Source organism: Cimex lectularius, unplaced genomic scaffold, assembly GCF_000648675.2.
Source record: "Cimex lectularius strain Harlan isolate CLEC.00 unplaced genomic scaffold, Clec_2.1 scaffold17, whole genome shotgun sequence".
Classification (NCBI taxonomy): domain Eukaryota; kingdom Metazoa; phylum Arthropoda; class Insecta; order Hemiptera; family Cimicidae; genus Cimex; species Cimex lectularius.
Window position 1 is genome coordinate 3,028,811 of NW_019392640.1, and position 21,783 is coordinate 3,050,593.

The following is a 21,783-nucleotide window of genomic DNA, read 5'->3' on the forward strand; positions in this document are numbered from 1 at the left end:
GTTAAAAAAAAAGACAAGGTTTCTAGCCATTACTATGAGGTAAGAGTATCAATGTTTAAATTTACTCTTATTTAATTATTTTTGTTTACATTTACAAAGCATGTATTGCAATTTTTTTTTTTTTTAGCTTATTAATTGCATTGTTAATCTCAAGCCATGCTTTGAACAGTTTATTTTCTTTTTGTTACATTTTTCTTTTTGCTGAGTTTTTTCTGGTATTATTTGATGTGTGTTGTATTTTATCGGTTTGGTCAGAATGCTCCACCAGAACAACAGAGATTAGATGATGCGATTGGTTTTCTAAGGGACCACACAGAGGTAATTTTAAAATAGTCTTTTATTATTATTTTTTATTTATTTATTTAATTAATTAATTTTTTTTGGGGGGAGGGGTTAAATTTGTAAACCCTTTCTTCTTGTATACATATTGTAAGATTTTATAAGAAAAAGGATTATTACTGCTAATACTAATTATTAATTTAATAAAGCAGTTGAATTAGTTGAAAAATAACATGTGGATTTGTTGCTTACTTAACATACACAACAGGCACACATGCTTCAGAAACTGTCTGATTGGTATGTGGATAAATGAAATGCTTGAAAGCCTGAAATTTGAGGTGTTTCCTTTTTTATTTATTTATTTACTGGGGCTTCCGACATCTAGGTCATTTCAGCCCCAAACTAAGTCAATATTCTATTTACACTTTCAAACACTACATTCATACAAATAAATACATTCAAACAGTACACTCATTCCGTTTGGTCAGTGGAATACTTGATATTCCTCCACCGACCTATACTCAAACTAATCTAGATTGAGGTTGATGGAGTACTTTTATAGATATTCCGCCATCGACCCCTAACTCACACTCATATGCTCTCAACATTCGAGGGGCGATGATGGTGTTATATTTCACCCTCACCCCTCGCCATTCACGCTAATAAATACATGCACTCAGACAAAACATAGACACACAACACATAAGACATACTATATACAATAAAAAAAAAAAAAACCCAATTTCCCCTAAAAAGCGGAACAGGGGACCCTGAAACTCGCTGCAGTGCTCAAGAACCTTTCTTAAGTCCGGCGGCATGCTACACGCTCTCTGTATGGCGCAAAGGCATGACACGCTTCTATTATGTGGGACACATCGAGCAACCTTTCTCTGCATAAGGGGCACCTGCGCAGGCTTGGTGTTTCCTATTATCCACAGTTCTGGTTATCTACAGTGATGCCTTGTATTGTTAAAATTTGCATAAGTTCTATAAGTTGAACTTCTCACTGGTTTTCTTTGTCAAAACACTTCCGAGAGACAAAACCAGCAAGAATGGGCAGATCAGGATAATCAGATATGATCAAACTACAGATTTTCTTTTGGAGATTTTATTAAAATAAATTGGAGACTAGATCGGTATGTTTTTTAGAACCCAACAACTTTTTTTTACCAAATATATTTCAAGACTAACCTCGCCCTCTTCTCAGTTACTTTCCTGAATGTCTGACAAAAAAACACAAAAATTCCTAAAATTTGAGATTGCTTGTCCTAAAATCCAGCCATCTACGCCAACTGGTCAAATTCTAAATAGATACAATATTTAATTGCAAATCATTGTTTTTATTTTATTTATTAAATTAAAATTTTTAATTATTAAAATATTAAAGACTTAAATAGGTACCAATCTTTTTTAAAATAAACTGTTACAAAATATTAATGACTGATGACCACTGTTTTAACCAATGCATTAACTCACCTGAGGAAAGATTAAAATAAATCCGAAAAGTTGTGGATTGAAAGAAAAACTGGTTGTTGTTTTTTTGAGATGACCTATTATTCTACCTTCGAGAAGGAAAAATCATAAATTTTATTTATTGTTTAATAATTTTGTTTGAGGAGAAATTCAGAAGGCATTTTCTCTCTATTATAAAACTTAACATTCCTAATTTTGCATTAATTTTATTTCGATATCATTTCATTTGAATACAATTTATTGAATTTATACAATTTATAAAATTTGTTTTGTTATTTTTTAATTGAATTTTTTTAATTTTAATTTTAATTACCGCGGTAGCCGAGTGGTTAGCATGAGAGACTCTCACGCCGCGGTCGTGGGTTCGATTCCCACCGTCGCCTCTGGCCCTTTTTTCCCGATAACCCCCAATTTGAACACACAAGAATTCGTACTATGGCTAATATGCAAGATCATAAGACCAATAAAAAAAAAATATATATAAAAAAAATAGTTTTTTTAAGTACAAAAAAGTTCAATTTGGGCCTTCCTCCTCTTTGATTTGTTTCATGTTCTTTATATTGTCTTTTTCAGGTAAACCTTTTCACCACAGTGGAATCACTTGGGAACCAGGTAATTAAGCTACTACAAATCAGGTTTTAGGATTAGCATAAAATAATGTAAAAATAATAAATAATCAGATTTCAAACATCTTGATTTTTATTTACTGATTTATTTATTTTATTATGGTTAATTGGTTGGTTGTCAATAGTAACAATATATTCATTTCTTAGGGAACAAGAATGGAAGAAAGGCTAGATGATGCCATAAATGTACTTAGGAATCATGCAGAAAGTCAACAACTCATTGGTGCACATTGCCCACCTGGTCTTTATCACAATTCTTTGGATCTTCATGTATGTATTAACATAATTGATATGTATATAAAATATAATAATAATAATAAATTAATCATGTTTTTGTCTAAAGGCAAACCCACATGGAGTTTATTCCGGCATCCCTCCGGGGGAAATTGACCCAGCTGCTGCCATAAAACTCGAAAGGCTCAATTCAGCAAGTATGTATCTGATTGAAGCACTGTTTTCTCTTTTTATATGTTTATTTATACATAATTTCTTGCTTTTATACAGAAGAAGTTTTAATGTCGAAATTTTGTGAAAAAAGAAAAGAAACAGCAGACTGTGATTCCAAACCTAGCAGCTCGGATATTTTAGTCAGTTCTCCTGGGAGTGGAGGGGGCGGTTTACCCTCCAAAGGAGTCAAAAGAGTCAGGAGGTAGTGAGTATCTTTTACCTTGAATTCTTCTTGTGTAACAAAACAAAAAAAAATACAATAAAAAAATTACACTTGAAGTCGTATCCATGCACATGTTTTTAATATGCAATTTGTATTAATAATACCTTGTTTTATTCAGTTTATTTCACTAGTTCGTTAATTGGTTTATAATTGTTGTTTTCTTTCTGTAATCAAAGTGATTTTAGTTGTTCCAGTGTTGAAGATGATGAAGAAGATGCAAGTGTGAAAGCACACAGAGAGAAAGAAAGGCGACAGGCCAATAACATTAGGGAAAGGTATCATTCGCACAGATAACTAGCCTTTTTAAAACAGTATTTACCATTTATTTATCTGCGTGTGCATTATTTTTCAGAATAAGAATTAGAGATATAAACGAGGCATTAAAAGAACTAGGACGAATGTGTATGTCCCACCTGAAAACAGATAAACCACAAACCAAATTAGGCATATTGAATATGGCTGTGGAGGTCATTATGTCTCTAGAACAACAAGTTAGAGGTGATGGTCGATTCACCCTTTACAAAAATTGCCTCTCAACTTGTATTGATAATTTGTTTATTTTAGAGAGAAACCTGAATCCAAAAGCGGCTTGCCTGAAAAGAAGAGAAGAAGAAAAGTCTGAGGAAGGCCCCAAACTTGGTGGGGGTCATTTGGTCGGGAGTGGAGGTGCACCAGGTGCCACCATGGCCCATCTAGGAACCACCGCATTTGTTCCTCAACCACCGCCGCATCAGTAGCACTGACTAAAAACACAATGTAACTAAACAATTTCATATTTTATAAACAAATAGATGCAGTAACAGCTATGGTTAATTAATGCATAAATTGTACAGCTTGGCATAAACAACTTTTAACTCAAGTACATAAACGGAATTATAAAAATTACGAAAAGATCATTGGTAGAAACGATGAATGATGGAGTGAGTGCGGTGTTCAATCCTTTTTTAAAAAAGGATTAAAAGATCATTGGTCAATAAATTTAATCACAGTAATGAAATATTTTCTAAGTTTGTTAAAAAGTTCCAAAAATATTTAATTATAATATAATATATATTTTAAAAATCATATTTTCTCAGAGTGCCACTACTATAAAGCAAAAGCAGGGTTTCCACTGTGCAAGAAAAACACTCGTGCAACTAAACATGAGAATTACTTGTGAATCACCATCTCAGGTTAACCATTTCCTTGAGGCGAAACAAAGTGAGCCACATCGGTTGTGTGAGACAAGCATGCTATTTATAACTACACAAACTGTTGCATCAGCTTTTGCTATCATGGCGATACTTTAGGGGGGGGGGAACCAAATTGAGTTTTATTATTTTTTATTATTAGCATCCCACAAAAATTGATAGCTGTGATACATTTGGATAAGTCAAATGCACTCCCCCTGGTTCATTTTCCTTCTCAAGACATGTGCTTTTACACACAGCGAAACAAATAACCTGAAACACTTTAATGCACACTAAAAAACCTACAGCAATTCGGCTCACCCTAAAACATTCTCATGCCAAGTTTTGCGGTCCCAACTAGGTCTCCACAAGACAAGACAAGTTTTGCGAAACAGTTGCGTGCAAGTTTTGCTCAGTGGAACCCAGCTTTAGGTTTGTTACATCACGCTATAGTTCAAGTGGTTAGAACAATGGCGGATGAGTCAAAGGTCGTGGGTTCGAATCCCGCTCGTGACGCTAATTTTTCATCTCATCAAAAACCTTAGATGAAAAAAGTAATTAATTAGAATAATTAATATGGTCAATTATGGCCACTAAACAAATATGGATTAATTAAATAATTATAATATTTATAATTATAATTGATAATAAACTATAACAAGTGTTTTACAGAAATAAAAATGATTAAAATGGCACAAGTTGCCGAAACGTGGAAAAACTAATTTTCACTTAAAAAAACCAACAAGGCCTAAATGACAAAAGAAAATTTTCCATATGGAAATTAATACACGCTTCAAATATGCAGAATAAAATTTGAACCATTGTACCACAGAGGTATGATTCGAATAAATATCTTGTTAGTGATCACCATGGTCATAAGTGTTAACAAAAAGAATATGTAAAAAATTAACTTTGCTATTTCGAAATAGCTAGCTTATTCTGTTAACAATTTGAAATATTTCTATGTTTACTGCCTTACAAACCATATGGAAGATGTCATTTGACTATAGGAGTCCAAAGTTTAACAAAAAAACGTTCCAACAGTTTTAAAAGAACTGAGCTCAGATCGATGTTCGGGCATGCGCAGTCAATACAACTCAGATTAGTTGGCAACTAGTTTGTAGTTGTGTGTTGGCACAAACTTGTAATTAAATACTATGTGTATTCTCTAAGTAAGAAAAATCTGATGTACTTAGGTGCAGTATTGGACTGTGAGAGAAAAAAAAATTAATAGATATTTAGAAAAGTTGAAATTTGTCATTTTTCCTCGTCCTCCTTATCACAGTCAATTCAGAAGGTATAGCTTTTTTATTTGGTGTGACATTTCAGCTATAATTGTGCCATATTCAAGCAATTTTTTTCTTTCATTTTTAACAGTATTTTATGGTAAAAAAGAAGCACATGAAAATGAAGAACATATCTACAAGACTTCAAGATTATATTCTATTGCAAGACTGGGTTTTAATGATTCTATAGCAAATTATCTATTAATTTTTAATTAATTGGAAAACTATTTTTGAATTTTTATCTATGCTATTGTTTTCTTTTTAGATGAGAGCCGAGAGTCCAGTCGGATTGCCTAAATGACTTCCAAACTTCGGTTTTCTGCTTCCTGTATATATTGTCCCTACTTATTTGTTTAGTTTTTTGTTTTTTTAAATTTTCTTTTAATCCCAAAATCCCAATGAGAGACTATAAATAATATATATATATATATAAATATATAAATAAATTATATATATGACATGGTTAGGTGCTTTGTTGCAGTATACTTTTTGTATAAAAATTAAAAAAAATAAAAAATAAAAACATACATATGCATACATATATATTATATATTTGCACATATATATTATATGTGTATTTGTATAATTTAAAATTAACAAAATTTTGAAAATAAAACGAAACTACTTTTGAAGGCAATTGTTATGAAGGAGAGCTCTATCCTCCTATACAAGATACAGAAATCAGAGCCCAAGTTTAAATAAAGGTGGGTGCCTTAATATTTATAAAGTTGTAAAAAAAAAAATGTATATAGTCGAAGAGCTCTCACAGTTCCATGGAAAATTGGCTTAATTTATTTCCCCACTCTCCCTAGAGTTATTTTGGTATTGGTCTTAAGGGGACTGTTTGTGAAAACTTAGAACTTTTTGACTGAAGGCAGTCTTATCAACTCCTGGGTTTTGTTGAGTTAATTCATCAATTATATTATGAAATTGAATTATCAGTTAACAATTTATACCAAAAATAAAAATTAATAGTGGCAAGGGTTGTATTTCTGAGCATGAAATTCTTCACAAACATTTTATGATATATTTACTTGTTCATTTGTTTTCACAGTATGTCTGCGATACTATGAAATATTTAATTTTAAACTCACCCAGTGATATATCATACTACTTCCAAAACGGTTTATAATCTTTGACTATGATATTACATTGCATTTCTTAGCATAGTTTTCTGTCAAAAATGTTTTTCCATGTACTGAAATTGAAACAGATTCGTACCATTATCTTCAAGTTATCATTGCAAACATTTAAATATATATAATAGATGAGTACTGTTGTGATAAAATATCAGGTACAAATACAGCAGGTACAAATTAAATATCAAAGGGGATGCAATAGAATTGCATGCTTTGGACATCACTTCATTTATTTATTTATTTATTTTATTATCATTAATTTTTATTGCAACTCTATTTAACCTTATACTTTAAATTGCATATCACTACAGTTTTATTTGATATGATGTTAAAAAAATTATAACAAGTTTTTTCTTAAGTAATAGCAGGTCCCCTTAATAACAGACATAATGAACTAGGTTTATTACAATTAAGAGAAAGAAAATGGGCTTCCAAATAACCTGATGATCAAGAGATAATTCTTTTGACAAACTTTCCTAATTTTATAACAATTTTTATACTTGTAAATAGTTTTCCACAAAGTTTATATTCTTCTAGTTGCAAAAGAGTTATATCACCTTTACCAACATAACTCTACCCAGACAGTTTTACTCATTAATATATTGTGCCATTTTATTGTATTTATTTGAAACTAAAGTGTAAGCCAAACAAGCAACAACAAAACAAAAAAAAACGCTTAAGCTGAAAGTATTTTCTATTGACTTGTGTTTTTATTATTTTTTGCCCCAAGACATTAGACATTCCTTGAAAGGCATAACACATGTTCTCTATTAATTTTTATAATTTTCACCCCATATATAATATTTTACATAATGTATTATACCTCTGTGATATATAATTTTGTTTAAAAAAAAAATTCCTCGGCAGATTGCTGTCCAAATTAAAATCTTTTTAAGCTTTTAACTATTTGCTAAAGTGCCATCAAGGATGGGAGTAATTGTAGCATCTACTGCCCCAAGTGACTGCCTGAATACAATATTTGACAAAATTACTGGCTTAACAATTTTCTTGTTTAATCTCATTTTCCTGATATATTTTGTATATAAATAGTTATGTAAGTCTCATTTTTTATTATTATTTCCTAGCAATATTTTAGTAGTTGCATTTTGTTTAAATTTATAATTACTTTTTTTTGTAGTTCAGTCGACTTATGAAGTTTTTAAGTTCATGAATGTACAATATTTGTTTAAATTCTGCCAAGGATGATTGATTTCTGGAGGGTTTGCTGTAACGCCATTAGTTTCAGTAACTTAATTGACTAAACCTGTAGCTTTTTTTAATTAAAAATTGTACAATGGAACCAAGTATTTATAGTCAAGATAATTTGACATCGAAGGCTTTATTTTTCTAGCGGCTATTGTCTTAATTTATATTAAAAAAAAAAAAAAAAAAAAAAACCACTGTTACTTGATAAATGAAATTTTAGCTTGGTAGAATCCATGTTTTTTTCTTTTTTTTAAATCATTCACCATAACAACTGAAATAAAATAAAAAAATATGAGTTGCCAAAATATTTCTCAGTATTATTAGTTAAACAAAAATGTTGTATATTATTTTTTTAATTTAATTTTTTTTTTTACTATTTCTTTGTCGAAAGTTTTCAAAAATAGTAAACTTTATTTGGAACAATCATAATTATGATTGCCCTATTGTTCTAAGTATTTGCTATTAAAAAAAAAAAAAAAAAAACTTTGAAGAATATATTCTAACTAAAGTTTGCTACATTTTTAAAGTTGAAAAAATCTGTTTAATGATAAGTGAAGATATACCAAGGCACTTCATACATTTTTATTTCATTTCAAGAAGAAATTAGTATTGACATAAAAACTAATAATTAGTTAACCTATTATTTTAGGTTTGCAAGCCATGTTTGATCTTATAAAATTTGTGTAAATAAAAAAATGTATTATTTATTTATAATTTATATTTCTAATTTGATCTATTATAATCCAAATGAATTCTGTTTATATTCAATTAAATTTTGTTTTACATTTTTTTCTATGTGTCATTAAACATTGTTTATTTTTGTCTGAAATGTGTCAATTGAATATCATGTGGGGAGCTATAATTCTTATGTGGCGTGCCAGAAGTGTGCATGTCTTTTCTTTTAAAAACCACCAAAAAAAAGCCATAATAGATAATTAAAGTTAATTGATTGAAAAAAATCTATATTTACAACTTTAATTCTCTAGATTTGTATAAATTTCAGTTAATTTTTTGTTAAGTTAGTATTAAAATTTCATGAGAAAATGTCAGTTTGATAATTTACTATTCACCATCTAATTATAAATTTTTCCTAATGAATTTGTGAAATCCGAGTGAATTTGTTTATTTAACAAGGAAACGTTTATGATTTGCATGGCCTCGTAATATATTTTTTAAATTTTGTATCCTCTTTTTATTTATGTTCGTTTTTTATTATTAGAATAAGAATCAAAAATATTTATATTTATGATTTTCAAGAAAAACAATAATTTTATTAATTATGAAAATTATAATAGAAATATTATTTGAGTTGTACTTAGGACAAGTTGTTACAACATTGTTATTATCAGAGGCCAGAAAATGAGTATAAACATACCATATGTGATGCTATGTAAATATAAGTTATAAATAAATTTTAAGAAATTCAAAGATAGAGTGTAAGATAGGGATTTTGTGTAAATAAAGATGAAAAGAAAATGAAAATCCCAATTGTTTTCGGTTTAATTTTTAATGAAGGCGATTGAATTTGTAACAGACAATTTTAATTAGGTGAAAAAGTACTAAAACAAGATGAGGCTGTCGCCTTTTCAACAAACAAATAAAAAATGTAAATAGTTACTTCTAAATACAAATCATTATTGTATTTTTCATTATGTAATGTATTAAGAATCGTGTGTTGGTTAAAAAAATATAAAAACAAAAAAAATAATAATAAAAAAATTTAGATATTAAAACCTCAGAAAATATACAATGCTAGTTTTAATAGTTGAATCCATATATTCCCTGTGTATGACAAAGCTATTGCTAAAAGGTTTTCTGTTAAAAATATATTTTTCAGTCAGACCTGAATTATATTGTGAAAAATGCACATAGAACACAATACGCTTGGCCACTGGCCCCAATTAATTATAAGATATAGTTTGTGTTAAGAACACAAGTAGTTATATGTGATTAAAAGAGATAACATTCACTACAAAACCGTACCTTTCTTATGTTAAAAGAAATATTAAGACCACGAATAGGACATTGCTGACTGACACATAGACAAGTGAAACCTGTGAGGTACAGTTAACAGTGAAATATACTCTGTGATCACTATGATGCTCTTAAGAATACAATGCTCTGTTACCTATATATTGAGGTATATATTGCTAATCCTGTAGATGTAGATGTAATTTTTTCAGGGTATGGTATACTGCGCACTTTAAGAGCTATTGTATCATCCCCCGTTATCTGCCTAAAGCACATCGTTGAGTCCTATTTCACCAAGAAATTTGATTAATAGGCCCGGTTTCAGTTGTTGAAACTTTTCTATGGTCACATACATCCCAAAACATTTCCTCCTGTGGGCTAATGTAGCTCCGCAGTTTGTTAGTAAATGTGTTGGTGTTTCTTCTGCCTCCTTGTAGAATCTGCATGTGCCATCTTGGATTGTTCCATTTTTCTTTAAGTGTACTTTTAAGAATCCTGTTAGGACACATTCCACCGTTCAGGGTTTCGAGCAGTCCATCAACTGTTAGGCATCATAGAAGAGGTGATAATATCCCTCCTTGAGGACATACTTTTGTTGTGCTAACTTCTATAGTGTCTGTTCCTATATTTGTTTCAGCTATTCTAGTTCTTAGCAGTTCTCCGATCCATCTAGATGTGGTTTGGTCTACATGTTTTTCCCCAGGGAGGCTTTCATTGATACATGAGATGCATGGTCGAAAGCTCCCTCAATATCGAGGAAAGTGCAGACTGCTATTTCCTTTGTTCCCAGCCTTTCCTTTAGGTCACTGGTAAGCTGGTTCAGTGCAGGAAATGCATGCGGACAGTAATGGAGAGGCTTGTTTACCAGTGCTGTCGTTCTTATATAGCTGTCTAACAGCTTTTCAAGGATCTTTAATAGAAAGGATGTTAAGCTGATTGGTCTGTAGGATTTAGGTGATGTAGGGTCTCTTTTCCCCACTTTTGGTATAAAAATCACCTTTCACGCAATTGAAAGATGTATCCAATTCAATTTAAATAGAGGATACAAAAACAAGAATATAGCTATCATGTCAGATAGCCAAGCAGCCATCAAAGCACTAAGCTCAAATACCATTAGTTCAAGGATGGTGCTGAACTGCAAAACCAAACTAAACATATTAGGTACGCAGAATAAAGTCAGCCTCTGCTGGGTCCCAGGACACATGGGAGTAGAAGGCAACAAGAAAGCGGACACCCTTGCAAGGAAAGGGGCTGCCACACCGCTGATAGGACCTGAACCCTTCTGTGGCATAGGAATCCACACTATTAACGAATATCTCAGACAGAAGGACAAAAAGAAAATGAGCGAACTTTGGAATTCACTTATTGGACATAGACAATCCAAGAATCTTCTAACCAATTTTGGCAAGAAAGAAATCACAGAATGTGTCAAAGGAAGCAGGAATAGACTGCGAATCCTAACAGGATTCCTGACAGGACACTGTAGATTAAACGGACATCTAAAGAAAATTGGAATAATCCAAGATGGCACATGTAGATTCTGCAAGGAAGCAGAAGAGACACCAACACACTTATTAACAAACTGGGGAGCTACATTAGCCCGCAGGAGGAAGTGTTTTGGGATGTACAATGTGACCATAGAAGAACTACAACTGAAACCGGGCTTATTAATCAAGTTTCTTGATTAAATAGGACTCACTGATGTGCTTTAGGAAGAGCACAGGGGATACAATAGCTCTTAAAGGGCGCAGTATACCATACCCTGAAACATTATCTCTATCTATCTGCCCTACGCCATGTCTGTGGTATGTAACCTAGTGCTAAACTACTTCTATATAATCGCAGCAATGCTGGAGTAATTACATCCATTCCTTTTTGTAGCAGGATGGGAAAGATCCCATCCGTTCCTGGTGCTTTGTACGGGCTAAAAGTGTTAATCGCCCAGAGGATTTTCTTCTCTGTGATTATTTCAGCTGCTTTCTTTCAATTTTCTTTCTTGGGATTATCTGCTCTCACATTTTCTGGCGAGATGTCATAGATACTATCTGGAAAATGTGTACTTAGAAGGAGCATTGCGTTTTGTTTCGTGTCTTCTGTGTACTTGCCTTCTGCATTTCTTAAGGCAGTGTTTATGTCTGATCTTTCCTTTGCTAGTGCCTTGGGCAATCTAGCTGCTGAGGATACTGTGGAGATTTCTCCGCAGAATTTGCGAAAGTTCTCTCTTTTCGCCCTGCGGATGGCATGGTTATATGAAGTAAGTAACCTTTTGTATTCTGCTAGTTCTGTAATATTTATTACTGATATACTGAGAGTAAGGCAGAGACTATTATGGAAATTTTTGATTTTTTACAATCAATGTATTTATTAAATAAGATATGAATAGTTGAAATAAAAATTTTAAAAAATCACAAGAATTAGGAGGTTGTGAGCGTGGTGTGGGGGTCTGGACCTACCCTGGTGGAGACTACGTTAAAGGGTAGAAAAACTCAACAGGCATAGAAACAACAAATCACGTCATTAGTTTTTTTTTTTTTTTTTATATAACTTTCCTTTAAGGAAAGCTAACTTATGGCCTTACGTTAATCATATTAGCCAACGTCATTAGTTAAGTTAACAATAAATTAAGGTTTTTAGTTGAGATATTGATAATTGTTCAAGCAGATCACGAAATTAGTGAATTTAATGAAGTTAACAATAAAGTTGAAAGCTTCATGCGTGAATGACCGAAGGGGGTGGACCAACCTAATATGCCACAGAAGGGAATTCCACAGACGCACCCCAGCAATGAAATGGGAGTTAACCTTAAATTAATCATTCATAGATTTGGACCTATGATTCAAGCTTTTTATACTGTTTAAACTAGGGAAGAATTAAAATTAAATATAATGAATAAGTATGAAGGGCAGAGTTATTTTTTATTTTAAATAAGTAAATAAGAGATCGGATTTAAGGTAATCAAATAAATTAATACTCAGAATGATTTTGTCATGTATTGAGATGTGCTCTCTTCTAAGCTTAATACAAACCTTGTGAAATTAATAAAAAGTATTCTTTTTTTTTTTTAAATAGAAGTGTGATTAAGAGAAAAAGAGTAGAAAGTACTGCAATAAGTAAACTAGTATAAGGGTTTAGTTTCAGGGAGATAAATTAAAATTAAATTTTAATAATTTTAAATATTTCTGAAGTGAATTTAAAGTCCCATTCATCCTTCTAGCAAGCCAAAATAAATATTAATATTAATGAAAAGGCAAGTACATAAACAATTTCAAAGTGTATCACTTTTTTTTTGTGCGGCAGTGCATATTAATAAATACATTTTATTAGGTTATAAATTCTTTTCAATTAATTAAGGTTTTGTTTGAGATAAAAAAGTCAGTGTCAGAAGCGGGATTTGAACCCACGACCTTTCGCTAAATACGCCAATGCTCTACCACTTGAGCTATTGAGACTTTAATCCACTCGGACACTAACTTTCCAAATCAACCCCACCTTTTGAATTTTCCCTCCTTTTTGCCATTGTTCAAATGTCGTGAAATCTATTTGATTCTCGGCGATAAATGAAAAAAAAATTTTTTTTTGAAAAATAATTTTATTATGACACTAACCAATCCTTTAATAAATAAACAAATGAAATAAAAATTATTGGTGTTAATATTACTGAAAAGGCAAGTACATTAAAAATGTGAAGTAAAAAAAGTGAAACACTTTTTTTTTTATACAAACTTTACAATAAGAAAATATGTATTACAAAACAAGAAAGACGTTCTTCATGGTTTAAAACCTTGAGGGTGTAGCAGTGTATATTAACGAATACCTTGAAAAAGGAATGGGCCGAGAAACGACCCTTGAGATACACCAAACAAAACTGCTATTTTTTTAGAAGTTAGTGGATCAAGTTCAATTTGTTGGGTATTAAGTGTCAATGTTTGTGTAATAAAAGTTTAACTTTTGAATGTAATAAATTGGTGGACATCTAATCGTAATAAAATAGTAATTATTTTCACCGGAGAGTTTGAAAGTTTTGACTTAATTATAATAATTTTCAGTGACCTTTTTAGACGTCATGTATTTTTGCCAACTGCGTCAAAGGAGATCCATCTCGTAGAGCTCGCCTTGGTGGCGTCCTTAAGATTGGCGATTTAAGTTTGTGTTATCATTTATCCGGCCGTCTCCCTCTATTTGAATCTTTCTCAAGATCAAAAAAGAAAAACAAAAGAAAGAAAAAACCTCGACCGGTACGGCAATTCAGTCTCGTCCTTGCCCTTGTCAACAGTGTTTTTATCATATCAGCCCAAGGATGTGTTTTTTCCTTGTAACAGCGATAAACGGGGCTTTTTATTTTATTATGTCCTAAATCGAAAGTGTTCCTCACCCTGGGAACATGGTTTATCACAAGCCGAGATCCGTTTTGAAAGTTTCCTCAGAGGGTGGTTCAAATTAATCTTTTCAGGATATGATTTCAAGTGAGTGTGCTTTCTTTATAACATGTTATTCCATATTGACAACAAATGTCATAGATATCTCAAAGAGATGCTGTTCTCACACTGCCGTAAGTACGATAAAGAGAGTCCTAGTCGTAAAGAAAAGGTCCAGATATTCCCTGGAGAAGGGCCAATACCCTGGCATAACGGATGCACAGTTGGATAAGATCCTGAAGAAGCGAGGATCCGATGTCGAGATGCTGCTTTTAACACATAAAACGCACACTTGCAACACTCAGGATCTATTGAATTCGTTTATTTCCGCTGGATTCCATGTGGACGTTGTTGACAGGTGTGTTGTAACTATATATCGAGTTATCTAAAGTGATTTAAAAATGTTGTATAAAGGACGAAGCTGGAGGAAGATGCAATCGAATGGGCGGATTTGGTAGTGGCTGCTGGTGGTGACGGCACTTTTCTGATGAGCTCGAGTAAAATCAAGACGAGGGACAAGTCGATCGTCGGTTTCAACACAGACCCCTGCAGATCGACTGGCTACCTCTGTGTGAATGGAAGAAAGGGTTTAAATTGTTCAGCAATTATTTCACGAATTAAAAAAGTAAGGTGAATAATAATTCAAGCTATTGGATTTAACTGAATTGTTTTATTTTTGCTTTAAAAAGAAATTATTTTTTTTACCAAGACTGCAGTGTTTAAATGCAAAATCAGTCCGTGTTCAAGGTTTATTTGTGATTCTATTTTTTATTATACACATAAAAGTGAATTAATTGGTATTTATTTTTCTGTGAGCCTATCACTTCTCACAGTTCACCAGCAATATCAGCTTTGTGATTTACAATAAATAACCGACAGATCTTGAGAATTACCCATCCCTGGTGTTGGCAGTGTGGGGTCAGACCTTGGTAGGTCCACCAGGGGTTGGTAGGGTCACCAGGGGCTAGGTCATTTCAGCCCTTAATGCAATCAGTTCCCAAATTCAAATCCAGTACAATATTTTTGAGGTTTCTTGTACTTTTTTGGTGGAACTCCATCATCAAAGGTTGAATACCAATGAAGACTTTAGTTTAAGGTATAAACAGTTGGAACTAAAGACTGATATGAATGAACATGATCACCTTTGATTATGGAGTACTTGATTTTCCTCCATCACGTTTTACACTTATTATATGACTGACGTAATTGAGAGACAATGGGGTACTCCATATTCCGCCATTGGTCCTCCCACACTAAACATTCTCTCTCAACACACACTAGAGACACAAAACTATCAGTACTATGTACAAACAACCCTGTTTCTTCAAGAATTCTAACAGGGAACCCAGGTACTCGTTGAAGTGCTCAAGCACAATTCTCATATCGGGTGTCATTCCTACATGCTTTCGACTGGCACCCTTTAATTATGTGTGATACAATTAACAATCTCACAAGGGCTAACCATAATTAGGTGAAGATGATCCTTATACGAATCACAAATCAGGTCCTCTGATCACATATTGAAGGTGTTTTTGATATGCGAGTTTCTCAGTCGATCCGACCCACTGACGCTGCTATTTTCTTTTAATCATATTTTTTATTGTATTTTTAGTGTCAGGTGGCCAGATCGTGGTGAAGTCCAGAGGTTGGAACACCCTGGCCTTAACCCTCTCGTTCTTTGTTACCCTCCATACGTATGAATTTAGGGTTGCAGATTACAACTTCGTTTTGCCAGTTGTGTTATTTCTTCAACTATAGCACCATAAGAGGGTCAATTGAGGACTTGACTATTTTACTGTGAGGTATTTCGTTGAGGTCTGCAAGTTTATGAAATTTTGTCATCTCTGATCATCCTGGTCTGCTTGTTGAATCTTGTAATGTATTATAGAGCTGTTAACATGGGGCCAAAACAACTGACAATATTATTAATGGTAATAGAACATATAAAGACAAATGATTATAGAAACAAAAATTTCTTTTTTTCCTTTTTTTCCTTGTACTAGTGTACAATCCAGCCATCTAAATTACTTGGTGCTAATGGCACCACCCTCCAGCCCAGCCCCCAGTTAAAACTGGGTCAACATCTAGCCATGTAAATTACTTGGTGCTAATGGCCCCACTGAGCCAGCACAGCCCCCAGTTAAAACTGGGTTAAACTACATAAATTAATAAAAATGGGTTAAAAATCATATATGGTACTGCGTCCAAAGTCCACCACCACCAGTCGAGGGTCTAACACACCCAAGGAGCATAAATAAATCCCCCACCAGTCTCCCAGCCAAACCGTTTCCACAGGGCCCCACACCCACGCTTATTTAACTTTAAATACTGTAATTACAACTGATTGAAACTTAGCTTTAAACAATTATTTTGAGTGGATCAAATGATGATTCATATGTATAATAGACTAGACTAGAATATTCTATGGTTATTTTTTACAATTATTTATTTTAATGGCAGTTTAATGCAATAAAGGTCATATAAACTCCTGGGGTTCCAGGTCTTTACTTTATTTAGTGGAGAGAAACTTCAAAATAAAATGGGGGAGGTCACACAGGGATTCATTTCCTGGTGGTATAATTAATAACTCAAAGCCCTTTGGGCTTATGATGGTTAATTATTGACTCGTAAAGGCGATTTTATGTTAGTGGCAAAGGTAATATCATTCTGCCTTTGGTTGCCTGAAGGTGTACTAAATGGTGAACTGTGCATATGATCAGCATGTATGGACATGCTTCACTCATGTTCTGGCACAGATAAAGCAGTCTACATTAAAGTGTGAAATTTATTTTTAAAAATTGTGGGATGATGAACCTGTGGCATAGTCATCATTTTGATCTCTGTATCATGTTTTAGTCTGTCAGACGTATTATGCCTTTCTTAGATTTTTCAGTGTGTTGTGTGATTTCTACTTAGTCGAGAATCTTTCATATTTAACAGGCCCAGCACTGAAGTTGGTGGCAAGCTGAAATACACCTGGTAGACTAAACTTATCAGAAATGACAAAATCACTTGTGTACAAAGTTTTTTTTAAAGTAAATTATTTATTGCATACATTCAGCTTTGTCTTACTTCAAAATTTCTACATCTGAATTGTAAAATGTTAATATTGATTTTGCTACATTAACATTAACTGATCATTAGCCTTAGGTAGCTTCATATACAGTTCTGCAGTTTCTTCTAACCATTGGGATAATCTAAATACTCAGTTAACTTTGAGTTATCAGAAAATGCAAAAAAATCTCTGCATAAAATCAAACAGAATCAAAATTGATGTCAGTTAAGTCTCTTAAACTCTTGATTTTGGCCATCGCAGTTCTTTTTTCATATTATTACATTTTTATGTCCCAGTTAAGAAATATAATCAAACCCTTAAACTAGTATTAATTATATCTGTTGAGAGTCTACTTTGTAAAATATTTCAAACAAGAAATCTCCATTTTTGTAAACATAATTCAATGTTTTTGCAGGAGGACTACAATTATTTGTTTAGGACGAGAATACAGGTAAAACTGACTGGCCTCAGGGCTAATGAAGATGCAGTGGAGTTGGACCAATGCCCACAACCAATGTAAGAGTAATAATAATGTATATAATTTTTAAAATAGACAATGTAAGTTTTTACAGAAGTCCAGGAAGTCGGGAATGGAAGGCTAATGAAAATTCCAAGGTGGAGACTCGAGTCCTCCCTTTTCTGGCTTTAAATGAGGTCTGCTCTTAGAAACTGTTTTTTTTTTAAATAATTATACTACTAATGCTGAACTTTAGGTTTTCATCGGTGAAAGCCTTTCGTCTCAGGTATCACACCTTGTGCTGGATGTCCCTGGAGTCGAGAGGACAAAGGTCAAGTGTTCTGGGCTATGTGTCTCAACAGGCACCGGCTCCACGAGTTGGCATATGTCTATAAATAGGTTTTTAAATGTTTTCAAGTATAACTGTTACTCTCCAAATGACTTCTTTTTTTCTTTTTTTTTACAGACTCACCAAGGCAAAAGTGCACAAACTTTTAGAAATAGCTGGGATTGATAAGACACCACAGGAGATTGAGAAAATATCTAATGACTTTAATGCATCCCTTAGGTTTTCACCCGGTATGTTTTTTAATCTGAAATTTCCTTTTTAACCAAGATACAAGAAACAATCATTGACAAATTGAGGAAAAAATTGCAATTTTATTATCAATTTGACTTACAGATAAGATAGAAGATTAAAAAACTCATGTTCTGCACAATTTATTACTTTAAAAACAGATATAAATTCAATTACAAATTTTGCTAATAGAAAAAGTAGATATGTTGAAGTACAATTTAAATAAAGTAAGTATTTTTAACTTTTTTTTTTTAAAGATGATCCTCGCTTGTTTTACACTCTTCGAGATCTCATTCGTGCTGGCGTTTGGCCTGATCCTCCTGGGCTTCCATCAGGCGCATTTACACCATCGCTTGTTGTGACGTCAAAGTGCTTTTCTGCCAACCTCGTTCTTGATGGCTCCAAAGCGTATGCATTTAACGATGGCACAGTCGCTGAAATGGAAAGCCGGCCGGAAAACATGCTGAGGACCCTTTTTTTCCCTTGAGCAAAACTGTTTCAAGCATCTTCACTAACATTGTTGAGACTGATTTTTATTTCTTTTATCGATGAATAGCAAATGCATAACACTGCACTGATGTAATGATGCTATTGCATATACAAGCATTGTAAATATAAAAAAAACTTTTTCGTATAAATTTTATTGTAGAGATGTATATTTTGAAGGAAAGTGAAATAAAGAAAGAACTGTTTTAAATTACATTGTTGTCTACCTACAAAAGCCCACAATCTGAAAGCAATCATTACAATTTGTCCTTAAAAAATAATAACAAAAAATGACCACATATCGTGCAATATATTTTATTACTGTAAAAATTAGATTGCCTACAAAACCTAGTTTCTTCAAACAATTTTTTTTTTCATTTATTGGTGCAACTTCTAGTCATACAGATTGCGTCTTACAAAAATTTGTGCAGGTTCTTTTTCTCATTTTTTTTTTTTTTTTTCTTCTCTGCAAGTGTGATTTTCAAATTGATGTTACATCCAAGACCCGGAGTCTTCCTTGTGCCTGCAGACAAAATTCGACAGAATGCTATTGAAAAGAATTTAAACAAAAAGGCTATTTGCAATTTACAAAACTATTTACTTTGTTAAATAAGTTTTGACGTGGGGGAATCTTGGAGAACGGTACCAGTCTTTCCCCTCCAAAAATGGATCTCCAATCCATGATCCATAAGTTTGATTTGTAGTGCGAATCCTTTTTAAACCTGGAATAAATTCAAGATAGAAATTTATAGTAAAATGTGGTGGGGTCTACGACATGAATCTGTAACATCAAGATCTGCTGTTCTTACTGGTTTTGTCAGTCAGATGCCGTATTACAATGAAAATAGGCTGCCTAGGATGAACAGTAATGATTAAAATACAATTAAATATGTTAATATATGACCTTTGAAGTGATCCAAGAATAAACTGTACTTGGGACGTGTGAACAAAATTATGAAGTTTATTTAGAAATCGTGAGATGCGGTCTGGTAGGTTTCAGAAAAACATTTTCTTTATCGTGCCAACATTTCGATCTTTATTGAGATCACCACACAAAATTATGAAGGATATCTGCTAGCATGATCATCCCCGATCATGATTTTTATTAAATTGTCGCCTAGTTTGTCATACAAGCTTCGAACTTTGCTATTTTTAGTGTTGATTTGTTTTATTTTGTAAACTTTTACAAATCCGTTAAATGTAACTAAAAGAACATCTATCACACTTTCACATTAAAAACACACAATTTACCAAATACAGATTAATTACTGAAGGTAGCAAATGTGTGAGAATAGGCAGATCACGATGATATTTACTAATTCTTTACTTTAAAAAAAAAAGTTGGTCAGAAATATGTCTAAGTACAACTTCCCAAATGAAAAAGGAAATGAAAGATACAATTTATGTAGATACCTTTAAGTGCAACTGATTCAAAAGTAGGTTCTGCTTTATGCAGTTCTGACAGATTGATTTGTGGTGCGGTCCCAGATTGAGGCCTTGGAGCAGTTTGCATGTTTTCAGTTTGTTCAGGTTGCTTTTGCTGAGATGTGTACTCATTCGGTCGTTCCATCATTTTATAATTCTGAGTAGGAGGTAAATTTTGAGGAATCCCTTCAGGGTATTTTTCCTCCGGTTTATATTCCTGAAGCGGCATCCCACAAGGAGCTTCTTGAGTCATCATTCCTGGATGCATGTACTTATCTTGAGGAGGCATACTAGGGGTGTCTGCCTTATACGGATAGTCTTGAGGTCTCATCTCAGACATCGGAAGACCTTGAGGGCTGAGGGCTGGACCGATCCCGGCAGCAGGCAATTCTGGTCTTATAGGTGTTTCTTGGTACTGTCTTGGATCCCAGCTCCGTCCGGTCATGCCGTGTAAAGACTTGTTCATACTATGTTCAACACCAATACGTCCCTCCTGTGAGAGTCTTGGATTGGCATAATCAGCTTTGTAAAGTCTTTGGTTTTGTGCTAACCCTCCAGGTGTTTGAAAATCCTTAGCTCGAGGGATCTGCATATGATAATTAGTAGGTTCTTTAATATCGAGCTTTGGAATAGCATAATTTTCTCTCGTTATTCCTGGAGTCTGCTCGAGGAAATTGTACTGTTTTGGCGTGCCTTCTGCACAAGGAATGGACTTATTACCATGTGGAGGGATTTCTTCATACCCAGGCCTGACATAGGTTGGGACTGATTCTCTGTTTAGATATTCTGAAACGGCTTGTTCACTCGGAGGATGAACAGGAGGGTATCCGACCGGTGGGATTTTGCTCGGATCCTGGATCCCAGGCCCACTGTCGATGTATGGATTCCCCGTTGTGTTCGAAACCCTCGTGTAATCCCCTTTCAAAGCACAATAATCACTCGGCAAATTACCAAGCTCCGCGGCAGCCCTTAACGTAGATTTTTGTTGAAGTGCAGCTCTCTCTTTTGCCATATCCCAGGGTGACCCCATCCCGGTAGAAAACTTTGGGTTCAGTATAGCAGAATTTCTACCTGAATCCATAACAAATAATTTGATGTCACTTTTAAAAAGTCTGGCAAAGGCCTTTCTGTTGATTTCACAAAAACTGCCAAAGCACTAAATTTTTTTTCCTTTTCAAAACAAAAAAAAAACTTTTAAAGAATTTCTTAAAACCTACACAAGTAAATACTTTTAAGCTGTTAAAAATTAACAAACGATTGTCTTTTTTTTAAATTAATTTAAAAACAATGCAGTTCTCACAAACATCAGATCACTTGGTTTATATTTTATTGATCAAACAGTCAAGCGGCTCCAAACAACTACCTATTACCAAAGAGGGAAACTTTTTTAAACGGATTTTGAACTGTTAAAATAAAAAGAAAGGGAACATTTTTTATAAATACTATTTTTTAATAGTATAATCAGCCAAATTTCTTATTTGAAAATTTAAATTCTTCAACAAGCGGGAAACATCAACCTTAATGCCTTCCTGTAATTGCACGTTTTATA

At 33.2% G+C, this 21,783-nt stretch overlaps 3 protein-coding genes across 10 annotated transcripts in view; 2 read left to right on the plus strand and 1 right to left on the minus strand.

Annotated features, from left to right (window-relative positions):
* LOC106672235 (protein daughterless) overlaps positions 1-8,051 on the plus strand; it is a 53,079-nt gene extending 45,028 nt beyond the window's left edge. For 3 of the 7 annotated variants that reach the window (XM_014403500.2, XM_024229044.1, XM_014403504.2), the window contains 9 exons: positions 256-318; positions 2,326-2,364; positions 2,526-2,648; positions 2,722-2,809; positions 2,883-3,030; positions 3,225-3,323; positions 3,401-3,546; positions 3,613-3,804; positions 5,769-8,051. In XM_014403500.2, the coding sequence (XP_014258986.1) occupies positions 256-318; positions 2,326-2,364; positions 2,526-2,648; positions 2,722-2,809; positions 2,883-3,030; positions 3,225-3,323; positions 3,401-3,546; positions 3,613-3,785 (879 nt within the window). In that variant the 3' untranslated portion in view covers positions 3,786-3,804; positions 5,769-8,051. The remainder of the gene's footprint in view (positions 1-255; positions 319-2,325; positions 2,365-2,525; positions 2,649-2,721; positions 2,810-2,882; positions 3,031-3,224; positions 3,324-3,400; positions 3,547-3,612; positions 3,805-5,768) is intronic. The other 4 variants (XM_014403501.2, XM_014403503.2, XM_014403502.2 and 1 more) reach the window with 4 other exon arrangements.
* Positions 8,052-13,920: 5,869 nt separating this feature from the next.
* LOC106672252 (NAD kinase 2, mitochondrial) lies at positions 13,921-19,023 on the plus strand. 2 transcript variants are annotated; one of them, XM_014403534.2, is made up of 8 exons: positions 13,921-14,282; positions 14,337-14,592; positions 14,649-14,859; positions 17,705-17,805; positions 17,853-17,943; positions 18,003-18,145; positions 18,213-18,325; positions 18,581-19,023. In XM_014403534.2, exons 1-8 carry the CDS (start codon positions 14,273-14,275, stop codon positions 18,808-18,810), a joined length of 1,155 nt encoding a protein of 384 aa, XP_014259020.1. In that variant the 5' UTR covers positions 13,921-14,272; the 3' UTR covers positions 18,811-19,023. The 2 variants fall into 2 exon arrangements, with proteins under 2 accessions (XP_014259020.1, XP_014259021.1); XM_014403535.2 differs by having other exon boundaries at positions 13,923-14,282; positions 17,862-17,943.
* An 85-nt stretch (positions 19,024-19,108) lies between these two features.
* On the minus strand, positions 19,109-21,494 carry LOC106672251. The gene is made up of 3 exons (XM_014403533.1): positions 20,223-21,494; positions 19,411-19,531; positions 19,109-19,332 (listed from the first exon to the last, which is right to left on the minus strand). The coding sequence occupies exons 1-3, from the start codon at positions 21,313-21,315 to the stop codon at positions 19,302-19,304; spliced, it is 1,245 nt and encodes a 414-aa protein (XP_014259019.1). The 5' UTR covers positions 21,316-21,494; the 3' UTR covers positions 19,109-19,301.
* Positions 21,495-21,783: the final 289 nt, after the last annotated feature.

Bases quoted from the DNA above. Each gene is read 5' to 3' on its own strand.
- LOC106672251 (XM_014403533.1), bottom strand. From the start codon at position 21,315: ATGGATTCAGGTAGAAATTCTGCTATACTGAACCCAAAGTTTTCTACC. The intron at 19,532-20,222 runs GTATCTACATAA...AATTTATTCCAG, and splicing joins TGAATCAGTTGCACTTAAAG to GTTTAAAAAGGATTCGCACT. The intron at 19,333-19,410 runs GTAAATAGTTTT...TTTTGTCTGCAG, and splicing joins GTCAAAACTTATTTAACAAA to GCACAAGGAAGACTCCGGGT.
- LOC106672252 (XM_014403534.2), top strand. The intron at 14,860-17,704 runs GTAAGGTGAATA...ATGTTTTTGCAG, and splicing joins TTATTTCACGAATTAAAAAA to GAGGACTACAATTATTTGTT. The intron at 17,944-18,002 runs GTCTGCTCTTAG...GCTGAACTTTAG, and splicing joins CTTTTCTGGCTTTAAATGAG to GTTTTCATCGGTGAAAGCCT.